The 27,490-nt window shown below is 42.9% G+C and overlaps 1 protein-coding gene across 1 annotated transcript in view; it reads left to right on the forward strand.

Moving 5' to 3' along the window:
- LOC137655704 (uncharacterized) overlaps positions 1–9,423 on the forward strand; it is a 102,463-nt gene extending 93,040 nt beyond the window's left edge. Inside the window, exon 5 of the mRNA XM_068389702.1 lies at positions 8,061–9,423. Within this exon, the coding sequence (XP_068245803.1) occupies positions 8,061–9,329 (1,269 nt within the window). The 3' untranslated portion in view covers positions 9,330–9,423. The remainder of the gene's footprint in view (positions 1–8,060) is intronic.
- The last annotated feature ends 18,067 nt before the right edge of the window (positions 9,424–27,490 follow it).

Genomic DNA, 27,490 nt, shown 5'->3' on the forward strand with positions numbered 1-27,490 from the left:
GCGCCATCTGTGAGTAGGTACTCAAGTACTTCTTGTCAACAAGAACTCAATTTTTCCTCTGTCGTGCCGCCGGCAAGACCTACTTGGATACGCTGTTGATTCTGGAGTTGTTGTTCACGATTTGGTGATGTATTCACTCTAGAGTTTAGCCTTCGCTATTCAGGAAGCTTTATCATTAGCTTAGCAAGCTTTTGGAATTAATTTGGATTAATTGTTAACGAACTTTGCTAGATTTTGGAATTCCCCCTTGACTACTTCTACAATTCAAGATGTCTGACCAGTCTCAAGTCCCTAAGTACAGGCAGTGTAGCGTTAGGGCTTGTTCTAGGCGTCTTCCGAAGGCCTCCTTAGATCCTCACACCGTTTGTTCCAATTGTAGGGGTAAATCCTGTCAATTGGAAGATCGATGTGGGGAATGCGCTGGGCTTTCGGAATTCGATTTTAACGAATTCCTTAAAAATGCACGTAGGTTAGAGAAGGAGAGAATCAGGAGGAGTTCTTCTCGCTCTGTGGATTTTTCCTCTCCCCATGCCCCTCAACCTTTTCCTTCCCCTGTAGTGGTGACTCCCGAACCTGCTACTAGTGCTCAGCCATCCATGGCGGATATGATGCGTGCCATTCAGGCTCTCGGTGACAGAGTGGAGTCATTGGCTAATGACCGTAATCAGCTTTTGGCAGATGTCAAAGAGCTGAAAGCGAAAAGTGCAGTGGGAAGTGTTATCAGTGCTAGTGATGTGAAAAGTGTCAGTGTCAGTGTTGCGCATGAGGGTACATCTGTGCGTGCCAGTCGTCCTCCCAGTCCGGGACCTCTTGCAAGCTCCCAAGCCCAGGGGAGAAGCAATGTCGAAGGACCAAAGGGTTCGGCAGGCCTTGATCAGCGCACGGATGTATCCTCAGTGGTTGCGGACGTATCTGTCAGAGATCGTCCCATCCACAAACAGACGAATGAGCCCTTCCATTCCTCGTCTGTGGAAGAAGTTTCCAGGAGGAAACGATGGACCAAGGTTTCACGACCGCTCAAGCGGAAGGTCCCTTCCGAGCGAGTCCAACGGCCCAGGTGTAGCCACTGGGTCAGTTCGGACTCGCCGCAGTCTTCCGATGACTGCACACCTCCCAAGAGAGGTAGAGTGGTTCCACAACAGGCTACTGCTCCGTCTGTTGCTGCTCCAACCACGGTAGACCCTAAGTGGTCCATGCTGCAGACTATGCAGTCTCAGCTTGCTGCGTTCATGCAGGAGTATCATGCTGAGAAGGTTGACACTGCACCTGTTAACCTACAACCCGCCGAGGTTGTGCGCTCAGCAGATACTGCGGTTGCCTGCTCCCACACTCCACCTGTGAGAGCTCCACCACCGATGCGCAGTCCACCCTGCCAGACGCATGTTCTTGCCGCACCATCCGTTGACATGCGTGAGCTACCGCATCAGCAGTGGGAAGGTGCTGTAGAGCTGCCGGGTTCTGACACTATGCGGCATGCTCCGCAACCCATGCGGCATGCTCCGCATCCCATACGGCATGCTCCGCAACCCACCGCAACCTCTCCCACGCACCAGCACTCTGCTGTTGTTGTTGCCAGCTCGCAGACTGACCAGCAGCGGCATGATGTTGGATCCGCAGCAGCTAAGCATGCACCCGTACTGCCGGATTCAGCCGTTCAGCTTTCTGCTCTGCCTTTGCCACTTCCTACTCAGCTTTCGGATGATGGAGTATCAGATGACGAAGCTGCACATTTGGATGAACCGCACTCCGACTTTGAAGGGCCCAAGTCTACGCCTCCCTCCTTAGACTTTCGTAAAGTCCTTGCCTTGTTCAGGGACTTGTACCCAGAACAGTTTGTGTCTGCAACCCCTCGCTCTCCTCCCTCCGAGTTTGCTCTGGGCATGCAGTCTGCTGCTCCTGCCTTCACCAAGCTTGTTCTCGCACGCTCTTCCAAGAGAGCTTTGAGGGTTATGGGAGAGTGGTTGCAGTCCAAGAAGCAACTGGGAAAGACTGCTTTCATCTTTCCTCCTACCAAGCTTGCTTCCAAGTCGAGCGTCTGGTATGCCACGGGAGAGGAACCCGGCTTGGGAGTTCCTGCCTCTGCCCAGGGCGACTTCTCAAGTCTGGTTGACTCTCCCCGCAGGCTGGCTATGAGACGATCGAAGATCTGCTGGTCCTTTTCTGATATGGATCATCTGTTGAAGGGAGTCTTTCGTGCCTTCGAGATCTTCAACTTCCTCGATTGGTGTTTGGGAGCCTTAAGCAGAAAGACTTCCCCTTCAGATAAGGACTCTGCCATGCTGATCATGTCTAGCATGGACAAAGCCATTCGGGATGGGTCTGGTGAACTTGCGGCTTCGTACGTGTCAGGAGTGCTTAAGAAGAGAGAACATCTTTGCTCCTTCTTGTCGGCTGGTATCACCCCTTGCCAGAAGTCGGAGTTGTTATTTGCTCCTCTCTCCAAGTGTCTGTTTCCGGAGGAGCTGATCAAGGGGATGGCTGCCTTGCTTATCCAGAAGGATACCCATGATCTGATGGCATCTTCCGCACGTAAGGCTAAAACCTTACCTTCCGTACCTAGACCCTTCCGTCCTGCAGCAGTAGACACACCTGCAACTAGGTTCATCCCGCCCTTTCGTGGCAGAACCTCCAGCAGAGGAGGTACCCGTGCCGACAGTCACCGTGGCAAATCCAAGAAGGGTTCCAAGTCCGCAAAAGGCAGGATCTGACTGCCTTCCTCTCCAGACAGCAGTGGGAGCCAGACTCAAGACCTTCTGGCAAGCTTGGGAGAGCAGAGGTGCAGACGCTCAGTCTGTGAAGTGGCTAAAGGAGGGGTACAGAATTCCGTTCTGCCGCAGTCCCCCTCTAGCTACATCTCCCATCAACCTCTCTCCCAACTACAAGGAGAAGGACAAGAGGCTAGCGTTGCAACAAGAGGTGTCGCTCTTGCTACAAAAGGAAGCGGTAGTCATAGTCCGGGACCATCAATCCCCGGGCTTCTACAACCGTCTCTTCCTGGTAGCGAAGAAGACAGGAGGTTGGAGACCGGTGCTGGACGTCAGTGCTCTCAATGCTTTTGTCACCAAGCAGACGTTCACGATGGAGACGACGAAGTCGGTCCTAGCAGCGGTCAGGCAGGAGGACTGGATGGTCTCGTTAGACCTGAAAGACGCGTACAGTACTTTCACGTCCCCATCCATCCAGACTCCCAACCTTTCCTAAGGTTCGTCTTTGGAAAGGTTGTGTACCAGTTCCAAGCCCTGTGCTTTGGCCTAAGCACGGCACCTCTTGTGTTTACCAGACTGATGAGGAATATTGCAAAATTCCTTCACTTGGCAGACATCAGAGCCTCCCTCTATTTGGACGACTGGCTTTTAAGAGCTCCAACAAGTCGTCGCTGTCTGGAGAATCTCAGATGGACTATGGATCTGACCAAGGAATTGGGCCTCCTGGTCAATATAGAGAAGTCCCAGCTCGTCCCATCCCAGACCATTGTCTATCTAGGTATGGAGATTCAGAGTCGAGCTTTTCGGGCTTTTCCGTCGGCCCCAAGGATCAATCAAGCCCTAGAATGCATCCAGAGCATGCTGAGAAGGAACCGATGTTCAGTCAGGCAGTGGATGAGTCTAACAGGGACACTTTCATCGCTGGCCCAGTTCATCGAGTTAGGGAGACTCCACCTCCGCCCCCTTCAGTATCATCTAGCTGCTCACTGGAGAAAGGACATGACGCTAGAGGCGGTCTCAGTGCCTGTTTCCGAAGAGATGAGGTCTACTCTAACGTGGTGGAAGAACAGCATTCTTCTCAAGGAAGGTCTACCATTGGCTGTTCAGACCCCCGACTACCGTCTCTTCTCGGACGCATCGGACACGGGCTGGGGTGCGACACTGGACGGACAGGAATGCTCGGGCACATGGAATCAAGAGCAAAGGACACTTCACATCAATTGCAAGGAGTTGTTGGCGGTTCATCTGGCCTTGATAAACTTCAAGTCCCTCCAGCTAAACAAGGTGGTGGAGGTGAACTCCGACAACACCACAGCCTTGGCTTACATCTCCAAGCAGGGAGGGACTCATTCGAGGAAGTTGTTCGAGATCGCAAGGGACCTCCTCATTTGGTCAAAAGATCGAAAGCTTTCGCTGGTAACGAGGTTCATTCAGGGCGATATGAATGTCATGGCAGATCGCCTCAGCCGGAAGGGTCAGGTCATCCCCACAGAGTGGACCCTTCACAAGAATGTTTGCAGCAGACTATGGGCCCTGTGGGGTCAACCCACCATAGATCTATTCGCTACCTCGATGACCAAGAGGCTCCCGATGTATTGTTCTCCGATTCCAGACCCAGCAGCAGTTCACGTGGATGCCTTTCTGCTGGATTGGTCCCATCTCGACCTGTATGCGTTCCCGCCGTTCAAGATTGTCAACAGGGTACTTCAGAAGTTCGCCTCTCACGAAGGGACACGGCTGACGTTGGTTGCTCCCCTCTGGCCCGCGAGAGAATGGTTCACCGAGGTACTGCAATGGCTAGTAGACGTTCCCAGGACTCTCCCTCTAAGAGTGGACCTTCTGCGTCAACCTCACGTAAAGAAGGTACACCCAAACCTCCACGCTCTTCGTCTGACTGCCTTCAGACTATCGAAAGACTCTCAAGAGCTAGAGGCTTTTCGAAGGAGGCAGCCAGAGCGATTGCCAGAGCAAGGAGGACATCCACTCTCAGAGTCTATCAGTCTAAATGGGAAGTCTTCCGAAGCTGGTGCAAGGCGAATGCAGTTTCCTCAACCAGTACCACTGTAACCCAGATTGCTGACTTCCTGTTACATCTAAGGAACGTAAGATCCCTTTCAGCTCCTACGATCAAGGGTTACAGAAGTATGTTGGCAGCGGTCTTCCGCCACAGAGGCTTGGATCTTTCCACCAACAAAGATCTACAGGACCTCCTTAGGTCTTTTGAGACCTCAAAGGAACGTCGGTTGTCCACACCAGGCTGGAACCTAGACGTGGTTTTAAGGTTCCTAATGTCATCAAGATTTGAACCGCTCCAATCAGCCTCTTTTAAGGATCTCACATTAAAAACTCTTTTCCTCGTTTGCTTAGCAACAGCTAAAAGAGTCAGTGAGATCCACGCCTTCAGCAGGAACATAGGTTTTACATCTGAAACGGCTACATGTTCCTTGCAGCTCGGTTTTTTGGCTAAAAACGAGCTTCCTTCCCGTCCTTGGCCTAAGTCGTTCGAGATCCCAAGCCTGTCCAACTTGGTGGGGAACGAACTAGAGAGAGTACTTTGTCCAGTAAGAGCTCTTAAGTACTATTTAAGAAGGTCAAAGCCATTACGAGGACAATCAGAAGCTTTATGGTGTTCTATCAAGAAGCCTACTCTACCGATGTCTAAGAACGCAGTTTCTTACTACATCAGGCTTCTGATTAGAGAGGCACATTCTCATCTGAAGGAAGAAGACCTTGCTTTGCTGAAGGTAAGGACACATGAAGTTAGAGCTGTCGCTACTTCAGTGGCCTTCAAACAGAACCGTTCTCTGCAGAGTGTTATGGATGCAACCTATTGGAGAAGCAAGTCAGTGTTCGCATCATTCTATCTCAAAGATGTCCAGTCTCTTTACGAGAACTGCTACACCCTGGGACCATTCGTAGCAGCGAGTGCAGTAGTAGGTGAGGGCTCAGCCACTACATTCCCATAATCCCATAACCTTTTTAATCTTTCTCTTGAATACTTTTTATTGTTGTTTTTTGGGTTGTACGGAAGGCTAAGAAGCCTTCCGCATCCTGGTTGATTTGGCGGGTGGTCAAATTCTTTCTTGAGAAGCGCCTAGGTTAGAGGTTGTGATGAGGTCCTTTAGTATGGGTTGCAGCCCTTTATACTTCAGCACCTAGGAGTCGTTCAGCATCCTAAGAGGACCGCTAGGCTCAGTAAGGAAGACGTACTTAAAAAAGGCAGAGTAATAGTTCAAGTCGACTTCCTTACCAGGTACTTATTTATTTTATGTTTGTTATTTTGAATAACTGCTAAAATGAAATACGGGATACTTAGCTTCTTTTGTTAACATGTATGCTGGTCTCCACCCACCACCCTGGGTGTGAATCAGCTACATGATCATCGGGTAAGATTAATATTGAAAAATGTTATTTTCATTAGTAAAATAAATTTTTGAATATACTTACCCGATGATCATGAATTTAAGAACCCTCCCTTCCTCCCCATAGAGAACCAGTGGACCGAGGAGAAAATTGAGTTCTTGTTGACAAGAAGTACTTGAGTACCTACTCACAGATGGCGCTGTTGTGTACACCCCCACCTGTATAGCGATCGCTGGCGTATCCCGACCTTAGATTTCTGTCGGGCAACGGAGTTGACAGCTACATGATCATCGGGTAAGTATATTCAAAAATTTATTTTACTAATGAAAATAACATTTTTGCTTAGATGGAGAGGACACTCCTTTTGCTACATTAGCTTCTTTAATTGCATCCTTGATTTTTAAAAATTGTACAGATAGTAAATTTCAGTGTACAGTACCATACTTTTGGGAAATATCGGTCATGTAGGCAAATTTTTCTGCATTTTCAATGATTACTTGTCTTAGTCTCTATAGTTGCTCTTGAAACCTTCCATTTTGGCTTACCACTCCTATCATATTCTCCTTAAGGATCATTGCATATGGATAAAGACTAAATTTAAGGAAATCAATGAAAACATTGACAGAAGTGTTTTGCGGGTCTGAATTGGGCGAGATCTATGCATAAACTTGGTCAGTCACTTATGTCTCCGACGAGTCTTTTGCCATGGCTAAGCATCTTGATCCATAGCCTACAGGTCCTTTCAAATTGTTCAACCTTCAAATGTTTGTTTCCCTCTCCAGAGCAAAAGTTTTTTGCAAATTTAGTTTGATCACTGCATTGTTAGAGTTCTGGAGCATTTAATCTCCAAGGTATTTATTGTACTGAATTAGGTATCTTACCAAAGATATGAAAAGTAGCGAATAAAGTCATGGAAAAGGCAAAATTGGAACTGAAATGTTGAGCAGTTTCACTGACCCATGGAGATGACCCCTGCATTAAACAACAAATGCATAAAAAAAAACCATGAAAGATCATTAATAAAATACATACTGTAAGGAATATGTGAATAGTAAACTCCAAGAGAATAATTAAAAAAATAGATGTTAATGTAAAGATATGAAGTTCAGTCAAAATAAATTTGAAGTTTGCATTCTTTGTAATCTAGTTCACCTGAAAAATTTTAAAAGATTAAGAGTAAACAAAAGAAAGAAACAGCAAAATATCCCGAAAATCACTTTGTTATTTTTTCAACTTATAAAGCAAATACAGATACTGAAAAATTATGAAAAGTAAACCTTTTACCAAAATTTTATGCTGTGTTAGAAACAAAAACCAAACATGAAAAATGAACACTGCATATAAAATGGGAAAACATTATCTTAACCCTTTTACCCCCGGGGTATTTGGAAATTTCCAACCCTTAACCCCCAAGGGGTTATTTTTTTCCTAGCACATTTTGCAGTATATTTTTTTTTAATTGCTCTAACAGCCTTAATTTTTGTCATAGAGAGGTCAGGTTGGTCTCATTCTCTTGGAAAATTCCTGAATTTTCTCAAAAAATTATAAAAAAATATGAAAAACAAATTTTTATAGCATTTTTTTTCAAGGACGTACCAGTATGTCCATGGGGGTAAAGGGATGGCTTTTGTGAAACATACCAGTACGTCCTTTGGGGGTAAAAGGGTCAAAAAAGACTAATGCCTGTGATGGTGAGCATAAGATTCCTTACACTTTAAAGTTAATGGCTTCATAATTTGAAATTTGAAATTCATCCTCTTTTGACAAAATACAACTTTTTATGAAACCAGGGTTTGTAAATAGGTAACATAAATATTCATTTTAATCTTTATCTTTCTCTGATATTATTTTTAAGCCTAGTTTTACTAATTTTATAAAGAATTTTAACCTTTAATCTTCAATTACCACGCAATACATAAACAATTAATGAGAAGTTTTTAAAGCTTCTTTGTTAATTGTTGTATCTGTGTAAATATTTTTTTTTTTTTGCAGGAGACAAGTCAAAACTCACTGGACCAGCATATTATTAATAAGCATCCTGAGTCTCGATTTTTTGAGTGCAAGTTCTGTGGCAAAGCTTTCAGGACATACCGTTACCTACATTGTGTACATATTAAAAGATGCCATATTGGTCTTCCTGTTAAATATTTTTGTGACAAGTGTCCAAAGGGATTCGTAGACAAATCATCTCTAGACAATCACAAGTACACGCATTCTGATGTTAAGAATTTTTCATGTAAATTTTGTGGAGCTGTGTTTCATACACCCTACAGCCTCAAAGTTCATGTAAACATCCACACACAAGAAAAGAAGTATACCTGCCCGACATGTGGTGTGTCTTTCCTTCGTTTGTGCAATCTGATTGGTCATAAGAAGCGTGCTCATCGTTCTCGGGAAAAAAGATATGTTTGTGAAATTTGTGGTACTTTGGTGCATACAAACAAAGATCTAGTTAAACATCAGGATACCTGTCACAAAGAAGGAAAGTCTTTTGCCTGTGACAAATGTGGCAAGAATTTTTCTAATAAAAGAAATCTAAAAACTCATCTGATTGAACATCAGCAAGATAAAACTTTCAAGTGCCATTGTGGAAAGGCTAATGTAAATAGATATCATTTACATCATTGTAAAACTGTACATAGAATTGAACCTGTTCAAAACTTTACGGAAAATAATAGAGTTGTGGAGGAAGACACTAAGGCTGATGATGAAAACAATGAAGAGGAAAGCATGGTAGTGATTACAGTTAAAGAATGTACTCCCCCTACATTATACACAGTGCAAACTGCCCCCTCTCATGAGATTTTTATTAGTAGTGAAATCCCTGTTTCACATGTGGGCAGCAGTACTTTAACGAAAACTTTGACTACAGGCCAAAGTGTTGAGTTCCCTTTGCTTCATTCTCCATTCGATACATTAGGGACAGATAGAGTAAGTTTGAGTGCTCCTATACTTTTCACATCACTCGCCACAAGTCCTTCAGTTGCCGTCCAACATCCACAAGAGACAATGTCGCAGGAAATCCCTCCTTCAAAACTAGAATCATCTATAGCTCAAATAACGCATGGGGCTCAGGAAGAATTTTCTTATCATTCTGGTTCTACGTCCACAGCAGCTGATTCTGAAGACCATGATCCCTTACAAGTCTTGCGAGAAGCGACAAGGGAATCTCAGACGACAGATCCTCTAGCAGCAGAACTCTTAGAACTTCCTGGTATACATGCAGGCAATCCAGTTACTTACATTACAGCTTGGCCTTAGAATAATATTGTTGTGATGAAGTCATGTGCTTTCTTACCTCAATGTAAATAATGTGAACATACTGTACAGTATTCAATACACTTTTTCAATTAACCTTGCCTTCATTTCATATTGCTAATACCTCAAAACAAGTGCTTTCTCAATCTTAGAAAAATCTACAACCAATCTGCTTCATTTGTCACAATACTAGGGCTACACTCAGTGAACCACTGTTAGTATTAGCCTTAATGCAAGGCCATTATAAGCATGAACATGAACTGCAGGGCAGTGCATTGGTTACACTGAAATTTCGGAAGATGAGTTTTTTTACACATATATTGAGTTCTGGCTTCTCAAAATTTTATGGCCCATTTATTATTATCATATTATCAACTTCTTCTATGCCTATTGACGCTAAGGGCCTCGGTTAGATTTCGCCAGTCATCTCTATCTTGACCTTTTAAATCAATACTTTTCCAATCATCATCTCCTACTTCATGCTTCATAATTCTCAGCCATGTAGGCCTGGGTATTCCAACTCTTCTAGTGCCTTGTGGAGCCCAATTAAAAGTTTGGTGAATTAATCTCTCCTTCGGAGTGTGAAGAGCATGCCCAAACTATCTCTACCTCTCACCATGATCTCATCCATACATGGCATTCAAGTTATCTCTCTTATAGTTTCATTTCTAATCCTGTCCTGCCATTTAACTCCCAATATTCTTCTGCAAGGTTTTGTTCTCAAATCTACAAACTCTGTTGGATATTGTTTCATTGTCATACAATGACTCAATTCCATACAGTAAGCTCATATGTAGCCTGTTTTATATGTAATTTCAGGCAATTAGATTTCCAAATTTTACTTAACCTATCTGTTGTCTGATTTGCTTATTTCAATCTTCCATTAGTATCCAATTCTAAAGACCCTATATTAGAGATCATAATTCCTAAATATTTAAATGATTCCACCTCATTAATCCTTTCTCCTTCCAATGATATTCCATCTTCCATTCTTATACTCGTGTCTTTCTTCTATTTATCTTGAGCCCAACCTTATGTTATATTTCATGCATTCTGGTAAGCAAGCATTGCAAATCCTGTGGTATTCTGCTAATAATGACGTCACCAGCCTACTCTAGGTCATTTAATTTCTTATTGCCAATCTTTCTCCACCATCCCCAACTGTTCTATATATTACAAAATCCCTGAGAAGGATAAATAACATAGGTGATAACATTCCCTTGGAGTACTCCAATATTTATTGGAAACTCATATGATAAGACTCCACTAACATTAACTTTGCACTTGCTATGCTCATGAACAGATTCAATCAAATTTACGAATTTACGTGGAACTCCATAATAACGCAGGACTTTCCACAAAATTGGCCGGTACACACTATGAAAGACCTTTTCATCGTCCACAAATGCCATCAAAAGTGGATTTCTATATTCGACACATTGCTGTACGTCTTAATATGAAAATTTGGTCAGTACAACTTCTACCTTTTCTAAATCCGGCTTGTTCATCTCTCAGTTTTTCATCAATCTTTTTAGAATAAGCATACTACATATTTTCATGACAACTGACGGAAGTGTGATGCCTCTGTAATTGTTACAATCAGTCGGATCTTTTTTTGCATTTTTTACTAACACTCCCAGCTCCCATTCATCAGGTTTTGCCTCTTCATGCCACATTCTACAAAATTATCTTGTAACTATTTTGGGAGAATTCATTTTCGGCCAATACCAACTTAGCAGTTATTCCATCGTATCCAGGGGCTTTCCATGTCTCAAGTTTTTTAGCAACAGCTTCGACTTTAAACACACTGAATTCATTCATGGGCACATCAAGGATTTCCTCAGCTTTAAGTATAGCAATCAAATTATTCCCTTCATATCTCCTATTAATGACCTCACTAAAGTGTTCCATCCGACGTTGCTTTTCTTCATCTTCTGCTGTTATAATAGATCCATCTCTATTTAATGGGTATATGCTACCCCATAGAGATTTCATTGATAATTCTATGAGCAATTCTTACATCATAGTGAATTCATAACTTTGTCAGCCTCTTCTGCTTTCCATTTTAAATATTCTCTCCTGTCATTCCTGGCTTTTCTTTTGTCCTCACTATCAATACTGGAATACCATTTATTATTTTTAAATATTTAACTTAGCCGGTGAATATATAGCTGCAACTCTGTTGCTCGACAGACAAAAAACTGTACAAAAAAACTCGCTAGCGATCGCTATACAGGTTGCGGGTGTGCTCATCAGCGCCAACTGTCGGCCAGATACCAAACTCTATGTAAACAAAGACTCAATTTTCTCTCTGTCGACGTGTCGACAAGACGTACTTTACTCGCTGTTGAAACCTGGAGTTTTTCCCATCATCTTTGGTGAAGAACTATATTCTGGTTTGAGCTTTCGCAGTGCAGGTGTTTTATCTTCATCTTAAATCTTGAACTTGTTTTGGATAGATTTAATTTTTGGTGACAAAGAGAGTATGGACTTTCTTTGACTTTTAAATGGCCGACCCTTCCCTTAGACGGAAGTGTGTTTAGGTTTTTATTAATTATCTTATCACGTTATAAATTAATTATAGATTTTCCTCTTCGATTAACTTTCCATTTATAATAAACATAAAAAATAAATTTTTAATGTTTTGTTTATATGCGACCTTTCCTGAGAGTAGGCGGTCCTAACTTGGAAACCGAAGTTAATCAACGTTGAGCCCTTTAAATCGTAAATAGCTTTTAAAGAGCTAAGGATTTAAAACTTTTTAAATGAAATATTTTATGAAAGATTTTCTTTGAATAGTCTTCGTACTGTTTTCAAAGATGAACTAACGTTTAGTTTATTTATGCTACGCAGTTTGCGCTCTATCGTTACGATAGAGAGAGAGTGTATCACGGTTTCACTTTGCAGAAAGAGTAAATCGATTCTGACGTTTTGTTCATTCTTTCAAAGCTTAAATGTTTTAAATTCTATTTTAAAGGAACTTTTTAATTGAAAAACCTTTCAGTTTTTTCCTTTGGTCAAATAACATGTTTTTTTGACGAAACGTAATTGGGCTCTTCTCTTAGGTGCGAAATCAAGAGAGAAAGAGAGAGAGATATAGAGACGGAGGGAGAGAGAGGAGAGAAAACGTTCCGTTCAAGCGGGTAACGTTGTTCTCGAGTTACTCTCGTCCCTAGTCTCTGTACGGGGAGAAAGGATAAAACGTTTTTAGTTTTATTCACGTCCCCAGGCAATGTACGGTGAGAGATTGAAAACATAGTTTTGAATGAACTAGTGTTTATTCTCTTCCCCAACCACTGAATTTTTTTTTTATCTTAAAAGATGTTTACTGTTTTTTTGCTGGTATTAATATGCTTGCATTATACGCCTGATTTCGCATTTACTACCTTTTGATGAGGGTAGAATTGCGTGCTTCAGGTAGAAATCAGTAAAAGGTTCGATTTCAGTGTAATAAGTGCAAAACAGAAAATCGTAGTGATAAAGTGTATTGCGCAAAGTGTTACAGTGTTGCGTCCGAGGGTTCGTCTGTTCGTGCCTGTCGTTCACCTAGTCCGGGACCTCTTGCAAGCTCCCAAGCCCAGGGGAGAAGTAATGTCATACGACTTATGGGTTCGAGAGGCCTTGATCAACGAACAGACGTTTCCCTCTATGGTATCGGGTGTATCTTACCTAGATCTCCCCTACCATAAAGCGAGAGAGACGTTTTTCTCCTCGTCATCCGAAGGCTTTTCGCATAAGAAACCTGTAACAAGGTTTCGAGACCCTTAAGCGAAAGTCAGTCCTTTCAGGACAGGTCCAGCGTCCTGGTTGCAACCATTAGGACAGCTCTGACCCTATGCAGTCATCGGAAAACTGCTCGCCGCCTAACAAAAGCGTAACACAGACTCCGAGAGTCTTTTTTGTTGGCAAAGTGTTGCGGTCACAGACGTTACCCTCGTCTCTTACCGCAACCATTTCCGTGGATTCTTAATGGGTTGTACGGAAAGACATGCAGAATATGCTTGCCTCCCTTATGGAAGACTATTCTGCTGATTAGTCCGTTGAGTCTAGCCGTTTATCTCATCGATATCCTGGCTTTCAGCCAACCTAACGTTCCTTTGTGCATCCTGTTGACGTTGGCGTAGCTAAGTCACGTCAGTCAGGTTGTTTAGAACCACACTCGATGCGGTCTCGTGTGGTTTTTCAGCCACATTTGGACGTTAGGCCATTTGCTGATGCTCCTGTTGACGTTCAGGACGTTCGCTAACAATCGGAGTTGACTTGTTTTGACGCTGTGCGTCAACCTCCGCATTCTAGAGTTGTTTTGACTGCTCAGTCTAGACAGTCAAAGCAGTCTCGAGTGGACGCTGTGCGTCCTCACGCACCTGTTGTTGTTGACAGTTCAGTTGTTGACAGTTCACAGACTGTCAAGCAGTTACATGACGTTGCGTCCTGGTCCGCTACTAATGCACCAGTGTGTGTGGACTCTGCTTGTAAAGCATTGCCACCACGGTAGGTCTCTCCCTTGCTTGAGACTCAGCTTTTATCGGACAAGGTTCCTTTAGATGAGGAAGTTGCTGTTTCCCCTCCTACTGATATTCCCTTGAGGACTCTGTCAGACGGAGAGGAGCCTAAAGCTGCTTAGCCCTCTATGGACTTTAATTAAATCATGCTGATTTTTAAGGATCTTTGTCCGGATCTTTTTGTAACTGCTGCTCCTCGTTCGCCTAAACGTCAGAGCTTACACTAGGCCTAGCTACTTCGAAGCCGTTGTTTATAAGCTAGTGCTCTCTCGCTCTCCTAGAGAGCTTTACGTCTGCTAGGCGACTGGTTTATCACCAGGAGGAGTTTGGGGGATACAGCCTTTGCTTTCCCTTCTTTTAAACTGGTTTATAGAGCGAGAGTCTGATATGACACGAGAGAAGTTCTCGGCTTGGGAGTTCCTGCCTCTGCCCAGATAGACTTCTCAAATCTCATAGACTCTCCCTGGCGCCTGGCCAGGAGACGCTCCAAGTTTTTTACAGGTCAACTTCACTGCTGCTTTCGAGCCTTTGAAGTTTTGCTGTACAATTATGTCATGCATAAACAAGGCTTTCAGGGATGGAAAGCGGTACCGCCTCAGTCGCTAACCCCGTCTGTTGCCGCACCTGCTCCCGTAGACCCTAAATGGGCTTTGCTGCAAGACATGCAGTCCAAGATTGCGTCCTTGATAGAGGACTTTAATGCGGAGAAGGTTGCTGCTGAACCTTCTGGCCAACAACCTTCCAACCGGTCGGTTGTGCGTCCTGTTGACGCTGAGGTAACCTTCTCGCGTCTACCAGTTGAGGTGGTTCCTCCACCGATGCGACCCAGTGTGGGTTGTCAGCCGCACGTTGACGTTAAGCGACGCTCGGAGGTGGTTGTTGACGTTCAGGACGTTCAACAACCATCAGAGGTGACTTGTTTTGACGCGGTGCGTCAACCTCAGCAACCCGGTATGGTGTTGACTGCACAACCCAGACGGTCTAGACAGTCTCGGGTGGACGCTGTGCTTCCTCGCGCACCCATGGTTGTTGACAGTTCACAAACTGTGCAGCAATTCCATGACGTTGCGTCCGGCTCCGTCACGCATGCACCAGTGCGACCGGACTCAGCGAGCCAGACGTTACCCACTCCGTTGCCGTTTCCTCATCAGTTTTCGGATGAGGTACTATCTGATGAGGACGTTGCTGAACAACAAGACGATCAGCCCCCAGAATGCTGGAGAAGGAACGCTGCTCAGTCAGGCTGTGGATGAGTCTGGTGGGGACGCTGTCATCCCTGGAACAGTTTGTATCACTAGGAAGACTACACCACCGTCCTCTTCAATACCATCTGGCTTTTCACTGGAAAAAGGACAAGACGCTAGAAGCGGTCTAGATCCCGATTTCCGGAAAGATAAAGTCTTGTCTGACTTGGTGGAAGGACAATATCAACCTAAGAGAGGGTCTTCCCCTGGCTGTTCAGACTCCCCACCACGTTCTCTTCTCGGACGCATCGGACTTGGGCTGGGGCGCGTCACTGGACGGTCGGGAATGCTCAGGTCTGTGGAACTCGAGTCAGAGGAGCATGCATATCAACTGCAAGGAGCTGTTGGCAGTTCATCTGGCCTTGAAAAGCTTCGAGTATCTCCTTCGAGGCAAAGTGGTGGAAGTAAACTTGGACAACACACGGCCTTGGCGTACATCTCCAAACAAGGAGGTACCCACTCACTGACGTTGTACGAGATCGCAAGGGACCTGCTCATCTGGTCAAAAGGTCAAGACATCTCCCTAGTAACGAGGTTCATCCAAGGCGACTTGAACGTCATAGCAGATTGTCTGAGTCGGAAAGGGCAAGTAATTCCAACCGAATGGACCCTCCACAAGGATGTGTGCAAGAGACTTTGGGCCACTTGGGGTAAACCATCCATAGATCTCTTTGCAACCTCGCTGACCAAGAGGCTTCCAATCTATTGCTCTCCAGTCCCGGACCCAGCAGCAATACATATAGATGCTTTCCTCCTAGATTGGTCACATCTGGATCTCCACGCATTCCCACCGTTCAAGATTGTCAACAAGGTACTGCAGAAGTTCGCCTCTCACGAAGGGACAAGGTTGACGTTAGTTGCTTCCCTCTGGCCAGCGAGAGAATGGTTCACCGAGATACTTTGATGGTTAGTAGACGTTCCCAGAAGTCTTCCTCTAAGGGTAGACCTTCTACGTCAGCCACACGTAAAGAAGGTACTCCAAAGCCTCCACGCTCTTCGTCTGACTGCCTTCAGACTATCGAAAGACTCTCGAGAGCTAGAGGCTTTTCGAAGGAGGCAGCCAGTGCGATTGCTAGAGCAAGGAGAGCGTCTTCCATTAGAGTCTACCAATCGAAGTGGGAAGTCTTCCGAAACTGGTGCAAGTCAGTTTCTGTATCCTCGACCAGTACCTCTGTAGCTCAAATAGCTGATTTTCTCTTATACCTGAGAAAAGGACGATCCCTTTCAGCTCCCACTATCAAGGGCTACAGAAGCATGTTGGCAACGGTCTTCCGGCATAGAGGCTTAGATCTTTCCAACATAAAGATCTGCAAGACCTCCTTAAGTCTTTTGAGACCACCAAGGAGCGTCGTTTGGCTACCCCTGGATGGAATTTAGACGTGGTACTAAGATTCCTCATGTCAGACAGGTTGGAGCCGTTACAATCAGCCTTCCTGAAAGATCTCACTCTTAAAACTCTTTTCCTGGTATGCTTAACCTCGGCTAAAAGACTCAGTGAGATTCATGCCTTCAGCAAGAATATCGGATTTTCGTCGGAAAAAGCCACTTGTTCGCTGCAACTTGGTTTTCTAGCCAAAAATGAGCTGCCTTCTCGGCCTTGGCCTAAATCTTTCGATATTCCCAGCTTATCGGAGATTGTAGGCAATGAACTAGAAAGAGTCTTATGCCCTGTTAGAGCTCTTAAGTTCTATTTAAAGCGTACTAAACCTTTACGAGGCCAATCTGAAGCTTTATGGTGTTCAGTTAAGAAACCATCCTTGCCTATGTCAAAGAATGCTTGGTCAGACTTTATCAGATTGTTAATACGAGAAGCTCATTCACATCTGAGTGAGGAAGGCCGAACTTTGGTTAAGGTGAAGACGCACGAAGTTAGAGCTGTAACAACTTCCGTGGCCTTTAAGCAAAATATATATCTGCAAAGTATAATGGACGCAACCTATTGGAGAAGCAAGTCAGTGTTCGCGTCATTTTACTTGAAAGATGTCCAGTCTCTTTACGAGAACTGCTACACACTGGGACCATTCGTAGCAGCGAGTGCAGTAGTGGGTGAGGGCTCAACCACTACAATTCCCTAATTCCATATCCTTTTAATCTGTCTCTTGAAATGTTTTTTATGGGTTGTCCGGAAGGCTAAGAAGCCTTTCGCATCCTGGTTGATTTGGCGGGTGGTCAAAGTCATTTCTTGAGAGCGCCCAGATTAGGGGTTTGAGGAGGTCCTGTTGTATGGGTTGCAGCCCTTGATACTTCAGCTCCTAGGGGTCTGTCAGCATCCTAAGAGGATCGCGAGGCTCCGTAAGGAAGACGTACTTATAAGGCAGAGTAATCGTCTAAGTCGACTTCCTTACCAGGTACCTATTTATTTTGTTTTTGTTATTTTGATAACTTCTAAAATGAAATAAAAACTCTTAGCTCATAAGATGTAAACATATTTAACTGGTCTCTACCCACCACCCTGGGTGTGAATCAGCTATATATTCACCGGCTAAGTTAAATATTTAAAAATGATATTTTAATTATAAAATAAATTTTTGAATATACTTACCCGGTGAATATAAATTAAACGGCCCTCCCTTTCTCCCCAATAGAGACGCAGTGGGATGAGGAGAAAATTGAGTCTTTGTTTACATAGAGTTTGGTATCTGGCCGACAGTTGGCGCTGATGAGCACACCCGCAACCTGTATAGCGATTGCTAGCGAGTTTTTTTGTAGAGTTTTTTGTCTGTCGAGCAACAGAGTTGCAGCTATATATTCACCGGGTAAGTATATTCAAAAATTTATCTTATAATTAAAATATAATTTTTCAGTTATTTTTTACTTGCCTTTATTCAGGAATATTATTAGGTATGTGCCCAAGTTACTACTGTATTGTATAGCTAAATATTCCAGCAATTGCTAGAGAAACTGACTTGTCATCGAGTGTAGACCTTCATCCATCATGGCAGATTTGTAGAATTATATAATGTACCTTAATGAGTTGAAGTGAATGTTCTCCATTTTAAGTAGCTTGAAAGGGAAAGAAAGGACATATGCTGAACATAGAAAGAGAATTCAGTGCACATGATTTACATCAGGATTTCTTTTTTTCTATTGTGGTCTCAGATTGTAACTAATGTTACAGTAAATACAAGTAGAATTGGAGAATAAAAGTAATTTATCTATTTCAACTGATTTAGGCCTGAAGTAAAATTAGAAGTTAATCAGAAGAGATCTATAATATATATATATTTTTTTCAGATAAAAGCTAATACTTTATGATCTGTTTTTTTGGGCTCAAGTCATGTCGTCCTGACGGAAGTTCCCTCCGGCAGCTTCCTACTGTATAATATTTCTGCGATTGATATTATAAGAGAATTACCGTCAGGTATCACAGGGTTCTAAACCCCGGAACGACTATCCGAAGATATCGTGTATAATCAGGGACGTATCCGAAGATAACCATACATATCTGCACCCCAAACAGACCTCTCCCAGTCTAATTCTCTAAGGGGAAGGATAAGTGAGGAGCCGTTACATATCCTATCACCTTTTGGTGCTCCCATACGACCCTTCCGCCTCCCTTCCTTTGTTCGCAGCTTGTCCCCTCTTCTTTGAAGGGGTTTACTAAGATGCAGCTCTTTCATACTACAATGATAGCTTTGCAAACTCCATCACAAACACTTATGATTCCTCACCCTGTAGATTGAAGAGGGAGATATAGGCTTTCCTTGCCTTTCATTACTTAAGACTTCTGAATTATATCCAGGGAACATGATAAGGCTCAGACAGCTATCTTTTCAAATCTACTGTTCTCTCAGACAAAATTTGATGGTATTCAGAAAGACCAACTCAGTTTACCTTATTCCTTTATTTTTTTAGGATCTTCCCTGAGACCTAGTAAAGTGGCTAGTCATCATAACGGAAAATTCCATCGCTAATTTTGGTCAATTTCAGGAGAATTTCCTGGTCAACTAAGTTCATCTAGAGTTCATTATGTTTGGAAAGGATTTAGGTAATATTTTGTATGTCCTTTCCTTAGTATTCTCAGAACCCTTATTGAAGTAAATGCTTTTGTTATGGAATTAACCTTTGGTGATCAGGTTAGGTTTGGCCATAGGGTGTGAAGAACCAGAATTACTATTATTGTATTTAGGGAGGATTCACTGGATTCCTGAGTTTTAGCAAAAGAAGCAAGTGATGTCAAGAGCTTGAGAAGCTCATCACTTCTGTATTGAAAGATGGCTAAAGTTGTGTGTTATCCAAAGTTGGAGGCGTGTCATATCATTGTTATTCCTGATATAATTAACTAGCCTAGCCTTCTTTGGTTTATCTCCTGAACTAACAGCAAGTTTCCTTTTGTGCTTAGAGCTGTTAACTTGATTGGCAACCACTGAAACATACTTTTCCATGATTGGTACAGGTAGTGGAACACACTCTTCACAACGATTATTTAAATCACAGTATTTGCCCCACACGATACACAAAGGGAATGCATGTTATTGATTCCCAGATTTCCTAAAAAAACCCAAGGGAAGACATTTTAATGCACAGTATATAAATAATCTGGAAAACTTTTAAAGAAAAGCCAAAACGATTGGAGAAACTGAAACATAGAGTACAGTATCTGACATGGCAGTTCTGAGCTTCTTACGAGCTATCATTTGAAGGATCCATTGCTTTGTTAAGGGCATATATTTATTAAATTGAAAAAAGGGAAACTTTTAAAAAATTAGAATTTTACGGGTAAGTGTTGATTAAGCTGTGCTTCTCCAAAAGCAATATAAAGATCAGGTGATTATTGAAATAAGAGATTTGAATAAAATTCATTTTGCTCTTTTGCTTTAAAGTCTTCCTTTCTAGGAGGTATTGTGGCTGTAGCCACGTAACCTTAAAGTGATAATGGTTCTTTTAGGGTACACCTGTTTCTAATGTCCTGCAAGAGTTTTGTACAAGATTACTCTATCAGTTTTTCTTATTGAAATTATTGTTTTGATTATACTAATACTGTACTCGGTTAGTTAAGTCTCGTCTCCCTATGTTGAAAGTACAGTACGGTTGTAGTACATGGTAACAGATGAGTGGCCACCTCACTTCATTTCTTCAATATTTATATACAGATTATCATGCTTTTTTGGCTGCTTCATGACACTCATTCATTTTTAGTTTTTGTAAGTTGATATATTTTGGAATGGTTAGGCTGCTGGACATTGAATTTCAGTGTTTTAACAGTTAATGTTTTCATGTTAAGTGGTTTAATATTGATTATTTTTAGTGTAATTGTTTTAGAGTTTCTGTTTTTTTCTTGAATAGGGTAGGGGTAGTGTAAAATCCATCTGTCTTTGTGGTCCTTTACATCTTTTATTTTTTGAATTTGCGATTGTTATAAATTTCTCGTATTGTTCATGGTCCATGTCAAAGTCAAGGCATTTCAATAGTGAAATACAGACACTGGTTTTTCATAGTCTTTTCTATATAAATTATATTTACATTTGCAAATACAGTATACACTTGTGCTGTATGGCTTAAAGATAGAATATTTACAATAGAAGGACCCCAGGTGAGATTTCTTCCCTGTTAATGTGGAAGTCAATTTATGAAATCCAGGTAAGGTTCACTGAAGTTATTTCAATATAGTGCTTCCCTGGATTTCATATGATCTTCCAAATACCTCCCAATGTACAGTAGTGTGGTTCTGATCGTACTTCAAATAGCTTTTGACTTGAGATTCTGGGGCTTTAGTGTTACTAGGGCATTAATCAGATGTTCAGGATTGGTCTTATGGTTGCCCGGCTTTAAGACTTGCGCTTAACTGGGTTCAACGTGTGATCTAACATGACAAAAGAAGCATATTGGCTGTATTTTTTTTTTTTTTATTTGTAAGGTTGAGAAAACTTTCACTTTCAAGTAACGGCAGTATGAAATCTGTATATTCAAATACGGTTAATAATTTGAGTATGGAAATTTCCAGTTTGTTTTCATAAAATCAGAAATAGTTTAAGAACTGCAGTGATGTCAGCGTACATTTGGTATATATTCGTAATATATACTAAATTGAAAATGGAGTAATTACTCAGAAGTGTCACTATTTGTGAATTGTATATTTTCTTTGGTAAATACTTGACAATAAATCTCATCCTTTTTTTTAAAGAAACTTTTTAGGAGAATGACTATTTTTGCAGCGTATGTTTTCATTGGTGGGAAATTGGCAGGCATCTTTAGGCAGTGGTCAATAGATGGCATTAGTATAGCAAAACGTCGTCTGGGAAAATTAGGCATTCTCAAAATAGTTTCTTTATAAAAAAAACTTTAATAAGATTTATCATCAAATATTTATCAAATACAGGTAAAATATACATTACACAAATAGTGACACTTTTGAGTAATTACTCCATTTTTAATTTAGTATACATTTTGAATATACACCAAATGTACGCTGACGCCACAAACTTCTCTTTGGTTGACGATGTCAGTTCCAGGTCGCTTAGTACCTCCTTCACCAACCCCTCACCCTCCCGCTCTTGGGCAACATTGCGCTACTTTTTGCTTTCCCAGCATTTAAAGAACCTCCTAATTACTGTACAAGAGGAGAGCTGCAGGGCTGCATAATTCTGGAGTAAATGGAGAGCGTGCTCTTGTAAACAAATACCAACATTTTAGATTATTAAATTAAAGAATTTTCTTTCTAAGTATTTTCAATCATTAGGAATTAGCAAAGGTGTTTAGGCTCATCACCTATTGCAGGAGGACCTCGGGTTACAAGTTTAATTCGTTGAGAGTGACATACCTTAAAATGCTCATATCCTAAAAAAGCTTTTTGCTTAATAAATGGAGGAAATTCACTCAGTGCTCTTCACGTCTGAAAATACACGTACACACTGTTTTAAAAGTTTTGTAAGTGTAATTCTTTTACAAAATTATAACCCATAACATCAGAAATTAATTAAAAATAATCCACACTAAATAGAAATAATTGACAAATTAACTCTCACTTTACCTTTGAGGACAGACGTGGTTAGGTGAGGGAGACGATAAAGGAAGAAAAGCGGGGGGGGGGGGGGGAGGGGGGGGTTTGCTGCTTGGAAGAATCTCCTTCCATAAGAACTTCTGGTAAAATATTGGGAGCTCTCTCTCTTACTCTCAATTACCTCATTTACACTTTATGAACTGTTGGTTGTCTTTATTAAAACATTACTGTTCAATTTCGACAAAAAACCCATCTAGTGAGGAGTGCTTTTGCCTTATTTGGGTAAATACTGCATGACTGGTGTAAGGGCACTTGCATGACTGCTTTCTTCCCATCAGATGAAAGTCTTGTCCATACCTATCCATGAAAAATTTCCATATGTAAAATTTTGCAGGCAAAGCAAGACTTGATACAATTTTTTTTTTTCAATTTATGCTTATGCTGTATTCAAAGTTACTCATAGTCCGAGGTTCGACTGTACAGTACAGTATAGGGAAATCATTTAGATTGTTAACTCAAGTATTTTACAAGTACATATTATCAAGCACTAGCAAAGACAAACAGATTATCTTTACTAGATTTAGATTTTCTTTTTTGTAACTTAAAATACAAAATTGTCACCTTAGGTACAATTCTTAAATACAAAATTGTCACCTTAGGTACAATTCTTAAATACAAAATTGTCACCTTAGGTACAATTCTTATAAAGGCTTAGATGATATACGTATGATAAGACCAGTTTCATAACAGTGAATATTTTACCAAAAGAATAAGACAAGTATTTGTACAGTATCAAGAATGAGTCAAGCTAACTGTTCCCGGCAACATATATTGTATGCAAGGCTACAGTCCCTAACCATAATTGAAATTAAAAAGATTATTTAGATTCAGAGAAATGCTGTAAATAGATGAAAATTTAATTCGGAATTGTTTAGGATTATTAAGAATTAATGTTTCGATGGGTCTACAGTAGCTGTCTCAGTATGTGAAATAATTCCAATGAAAAGTGTTACCTGTTACTGCTGTCACATGAATTACTGTACTGTATTTTGTTTGATGATTGTACAAAAGAAGATAGAGTATTTTCATTTCATTGTACTGTATAAAGTTTTGCTTTTTCAATATTAAACTTACCCGATGATCATATAGCTGTCAGCTCTGCTGCCCGACAGAAAAAACCTACGGGCGGAATACGCCAGCGATCGCTATACAGGTGGGGGTGTACATCAACAGCGCCATCTGTCAAGTAGGTACTCAAGTACTCGATGTCAACAAGAACCAATTTTCTCTCTGTCGTGCCAATGGCAAGACCTACTAAATACGCCGTCCCTAACTGGATTGGTTTTCACAACGATTTGGTGAAGTACACTATTCCAGTTTTGAGCTTTCGCTATGCAGGGGTTTTATCTTCATTTCAAAACTTGAACTCGTTTTGGATAGATTTAATTATGGTGACTAGGAGAGTATGAACTCTCTTTCACTTTTAAATGGCCGACCCTTCCCTTAGACGGAAGTGTGTTTAGGTTTTTGGTAATTTTGCTTATCAAGTTATAGATCTATTTATTTTATATCTCTCCGCCTTTATAGGCCTCTTCGATTAACTTTCCATTTATTATAAACTTATAAAAAATTAATTTTTATGTTTGTTTATATGCGACCTTTCCTAATAGTAGGCGGTCCTTACTTGGAACCGAAGTTAATTAACATTGAGCCCGTTATATCGTATTTAACCTTTTAAGAATTTAATACTTTTTTAATTTTAATGTTTTATGAAAGAATTTCTTTGATAGTCTCGTACTGTTTTCAAAGATGAACTAACGTTTAGTTTTTTAGTCTCCGCAGTTGTTGACGTTCAGAACGTTCAACATGCGCTCTATCGTTACGATAGAGAGAGAGTGTATCACGGTTTCACGTTGCAGTAAGAGTAAACCGATTCTAGCGTTTCGTTCATTCTTTCTTAGCTTAAATGGTTTAAATTCTAAATAAAGGAACTTTTTATTTGGGAAACCTTTCAGTTTTTTCCTTTAGCAAATAACATGTTTTAACGATATATAATTGGGCTCTTCTCTCAGGTGCTAAATCAAGAGAGAAGAGAGAGAGAGATTGAGACGGAGGGAGAGAGAGGAGAATAAACGTTTCGTTCAAGCGGGTAACGTTGTTCTCGTTTTTTACTCCTCTCCCTAGTCGCTGTAGGGGAAGAAGGTAAAACGTTTCTAGGGTTTTATTCTTGTTCCCAGGCTTTATGCGGTGAGAGATTGTAAACGTAGTTTATTTGATCTAGTGTTTAGTCTCTTTTCCAGCCACTGAATTCTTTATCTTTTTTTTTTTTTTATGTTTTTCTGTTGCATTGTAAAACTGTTTTCGCAATTACTACCTTTTAATGAAGGATAGGATTGCGTGTTTCAGGTAGAAATCAGTTAAAGTTTCGATTTCAGTGAAATAAGTGCAAACAGAAAATCAAAAGTGATAAAGTGATATGCGCAAAGTGTTACAGTGTTGCGTCCGAGGGTTCGTCTGTTCGTGCCAGTTGTTCACCTAGTCCGGGACCTCTTACAAGCTCCCAAGCCCAGGGGAGAAGTAATGTCGAACGACTTATGGGTTCCACAGGCCTTGATCGACGAACAGACGTTTTTCCCTCCGTGGTTTCGGGCGTATCTACCCACGTTTGCCGACGTGAGATCGCCCCACCCACACAAAGACGAGAGAGCCCATTTATTCCTCGTCTGCGGAAGAGGTTTCTCGTAAGAAACCATGGACCACATCTTGCAGCTTTTTAAGTGCAAGTCGGTCCCTTCCGCGCAAGTCCAACGGCCTAGGTGTAGCCACTGGGTCAGTTCGGACTCGCTGCAGTCTTCCGACGACTGCACTCCTCCCAAGAGAGGCAAGGTGGTACCGCAACAGGCAGTAACTCCGTCTGTTGTCGCACCAGCTGTTTTAGACCCTCAGTCACAACGGACAGTAGCTCCGTCTGTTGCCGTTTCTTGTAGACCCTAAGTGGTCTTTACTGCAGTCTATGCAGACTCAGTTAGCTGCGGTTATGCAGGAGTTTCGTGCGGAGAAGGTTGACACTGCTCTCGTTAGCCTACAACCTGCCACGGTTGTGCGCCCAGCTCACGCTGAGGCTGCCTGCTCCCACACTCCGGCTGCGGAGAGCTCCACCTCCTTGCGCAATCGACCCTGCCAGACGCATGTTAATGTTAGCCGACGTGCTGCACCCTCCGTTAACATGCGTGAGCTACCGCATCAGCAGTGGGAAGGTGGAGTCAAGCTGCCGTGTTTTGACGCGATGCGTTAGTTTCCGCAACCCACGGCAGTCCCCACCACGCACCAGGTTGTTGCCTGCTCCCACACTCCGACTGCGGAGAAGGTTGACGATGCACCCGTTTGCCTACACATGCCACGGTTGTGCGCCCAGCATGGCTGCCTGCTCCCACACTCTTGTTGTGAGAGCTCCTCCACCCATGCGCAGTCGACCCTGCCAGACGCATGCTGACTCCCACAGACACACGGAGCACTCCGTTGCCGTGCGTGAGCTACCACAAGCTGCCGTGTTTTGACACGGTGTGTCAGCCTCCGCAGCCCACTGTGGTTACCGCCACTCGCCCGCAGCAGACTAGTCAGTCAGGAGTTGAGGCTTCCCCACACAGCTTTGGTTGTTGCCAGCTCACAGACTGTCAAGCAGTTACATGACGTTGCCTTCTGGTCTGCTACTAATGCACCAGTGCTGTATGTCCTCACGCACCTGTTGTGGTTGACAGTTCAGTTTTGACAGTTCACAGTCTGTCAAGCAGTTACATAACGTTGCCTTCTGGTCTGCTGCTTATGCACCAGTGAGTCCCTCACTGAGATAACCTAGCTTTTCTCGGACATGGTTCCTGTAGATGAGAAAGTGCTGTTCTCCCTCCTTCTGATATTCCTTTGAGGACTCTGTCATTTGGAGAGGAGCCTTAAGCTGCTTAGCCTCCTATGGACTTTAATTAAAGCATAACAAGGCTTCCAGGGATGGTAAATGGTTCCGCTTCGGTCGCTAACCCCGTCTGTTGCCACACCTGCTCCCATAGACCCTAATGGGCTTTGTTGCAAGACATGCAGTCCAAGCTTGTGTCCTTGATAGAGGATTTTTTACGGAGAAGAACCTTCTAGCCAACAACCTTCCTACCGGTTGGTTGTACGCCCTGTTGACGCTGAGGTATCCTACTCACGTCCGCCAGTTGAGGTGGTTCCTCCACCGGTGCGACCCAGTGTGGGTTGCCAGTCGCACGTTGACGTTAAGCGACTCTCGGAGGTGGTTGTGGACGTTCAGTGTGTCACTAGGAAGACGTTCAACAACCAGCAGAGGTGACTGGTTGTGACGCAGTGCGGCAACCTCAGCAACCCGGTAGGGGGTTGACTGCACAACCCAGACAGTCTAGACAGTTTCGGGTTGACGCTGTACTTCCTCGCGTCCCCATGGTTGACAGTTCCCAGACTGTGCAGCAGTACCATGATCTTGTGTCCGGCTCCGTCACGCATCCACCAGTGCGACCGGATTCAGCGAGTCAGACGCTGCCCACTCCGTTGCCGTTTCCTCATCAGTTTCGGATGAGGAACCCTCTGATGAGGACATTGCTGAACAAGACGATCAACCCCCAGCCCTGTTATCCATCCAGAAGATGCTGAAGAAGGAACACTGCCCTGTCAGGCTGTGGATGAGTCTGGTTAGGACACTGTCATCCGTGGTTCAATTTGTGTCACTTGGAAGACTACACCTCCGTCCTCTTCTGTATCATCTAGCTTTTCACTGGAAAAGGACAAGACGCTAGAAGCGGTCTCGATCCCGGTTTCCGGAAAGATAAAGTCTGGTCTGACTTGGTGAAAGGACTTTATCAACCTTTGAAAGGATCTTCCCCTGACTGTTCAGACTCCCAACCACGTTCTCTTCTCGGACGCATCGGACGTAGGCTGGGGTGCAACATTAGGCGGTAGGGGATGCTCGGGATTATGGAACTCGAGTCAAAGGACAATGCATTTCAACTGCAAGAAGCTACTGGCAGTACGTCTGACCTGGAAAAGCTTCAGGTCTCTCCTTCAAGGCAAAGTGATGGAGGTGAACACGGACAACACCCTGCTTTGACGTACATCTCCAAGCAAGGAGGGACCTACTCTCTGACTTGGTACGAGTTTGCAAGAGACCTCCTCTCCTGTTCAACAGGTCTAGACTTTTCACTAGTAACGAGGTTCATCCAAGGCAACTCGAATGTCATAGCAGATTGTCTCAGTAGGAAGGGACAAATAATTCCAACATATTGGACCCTCCACAAGGATGTATGCAAGAGACTTTGGGCCACCTGGGGCCATCCAACCATAGATCTCTTCGCAACCTCGATGACCAAGAGGCTCCCAATACTTTGCTCACCTATCCCGGACCCAGCAGTAGTTCATATAGATGCCTTTCTACTAGTTTGGTCACATCTAGATCTATATGCATTCCCTCCGTTC

Source organism: Palaemon carinicauda, chromosome 16, assembly GCF_036898095.1.
Source record: "Palaemon carinicauda isolate YSFRI2023 chromosome 16, ASM3689809v2, whole genome shotgun sequence".
Classification (NCBI taxonomy): Eukaryota; Metazoa; Arthropoda; class Malacostraca; order Decapoda; family Palaemonidae; genus Palaemon; species Palaemon carinicauda.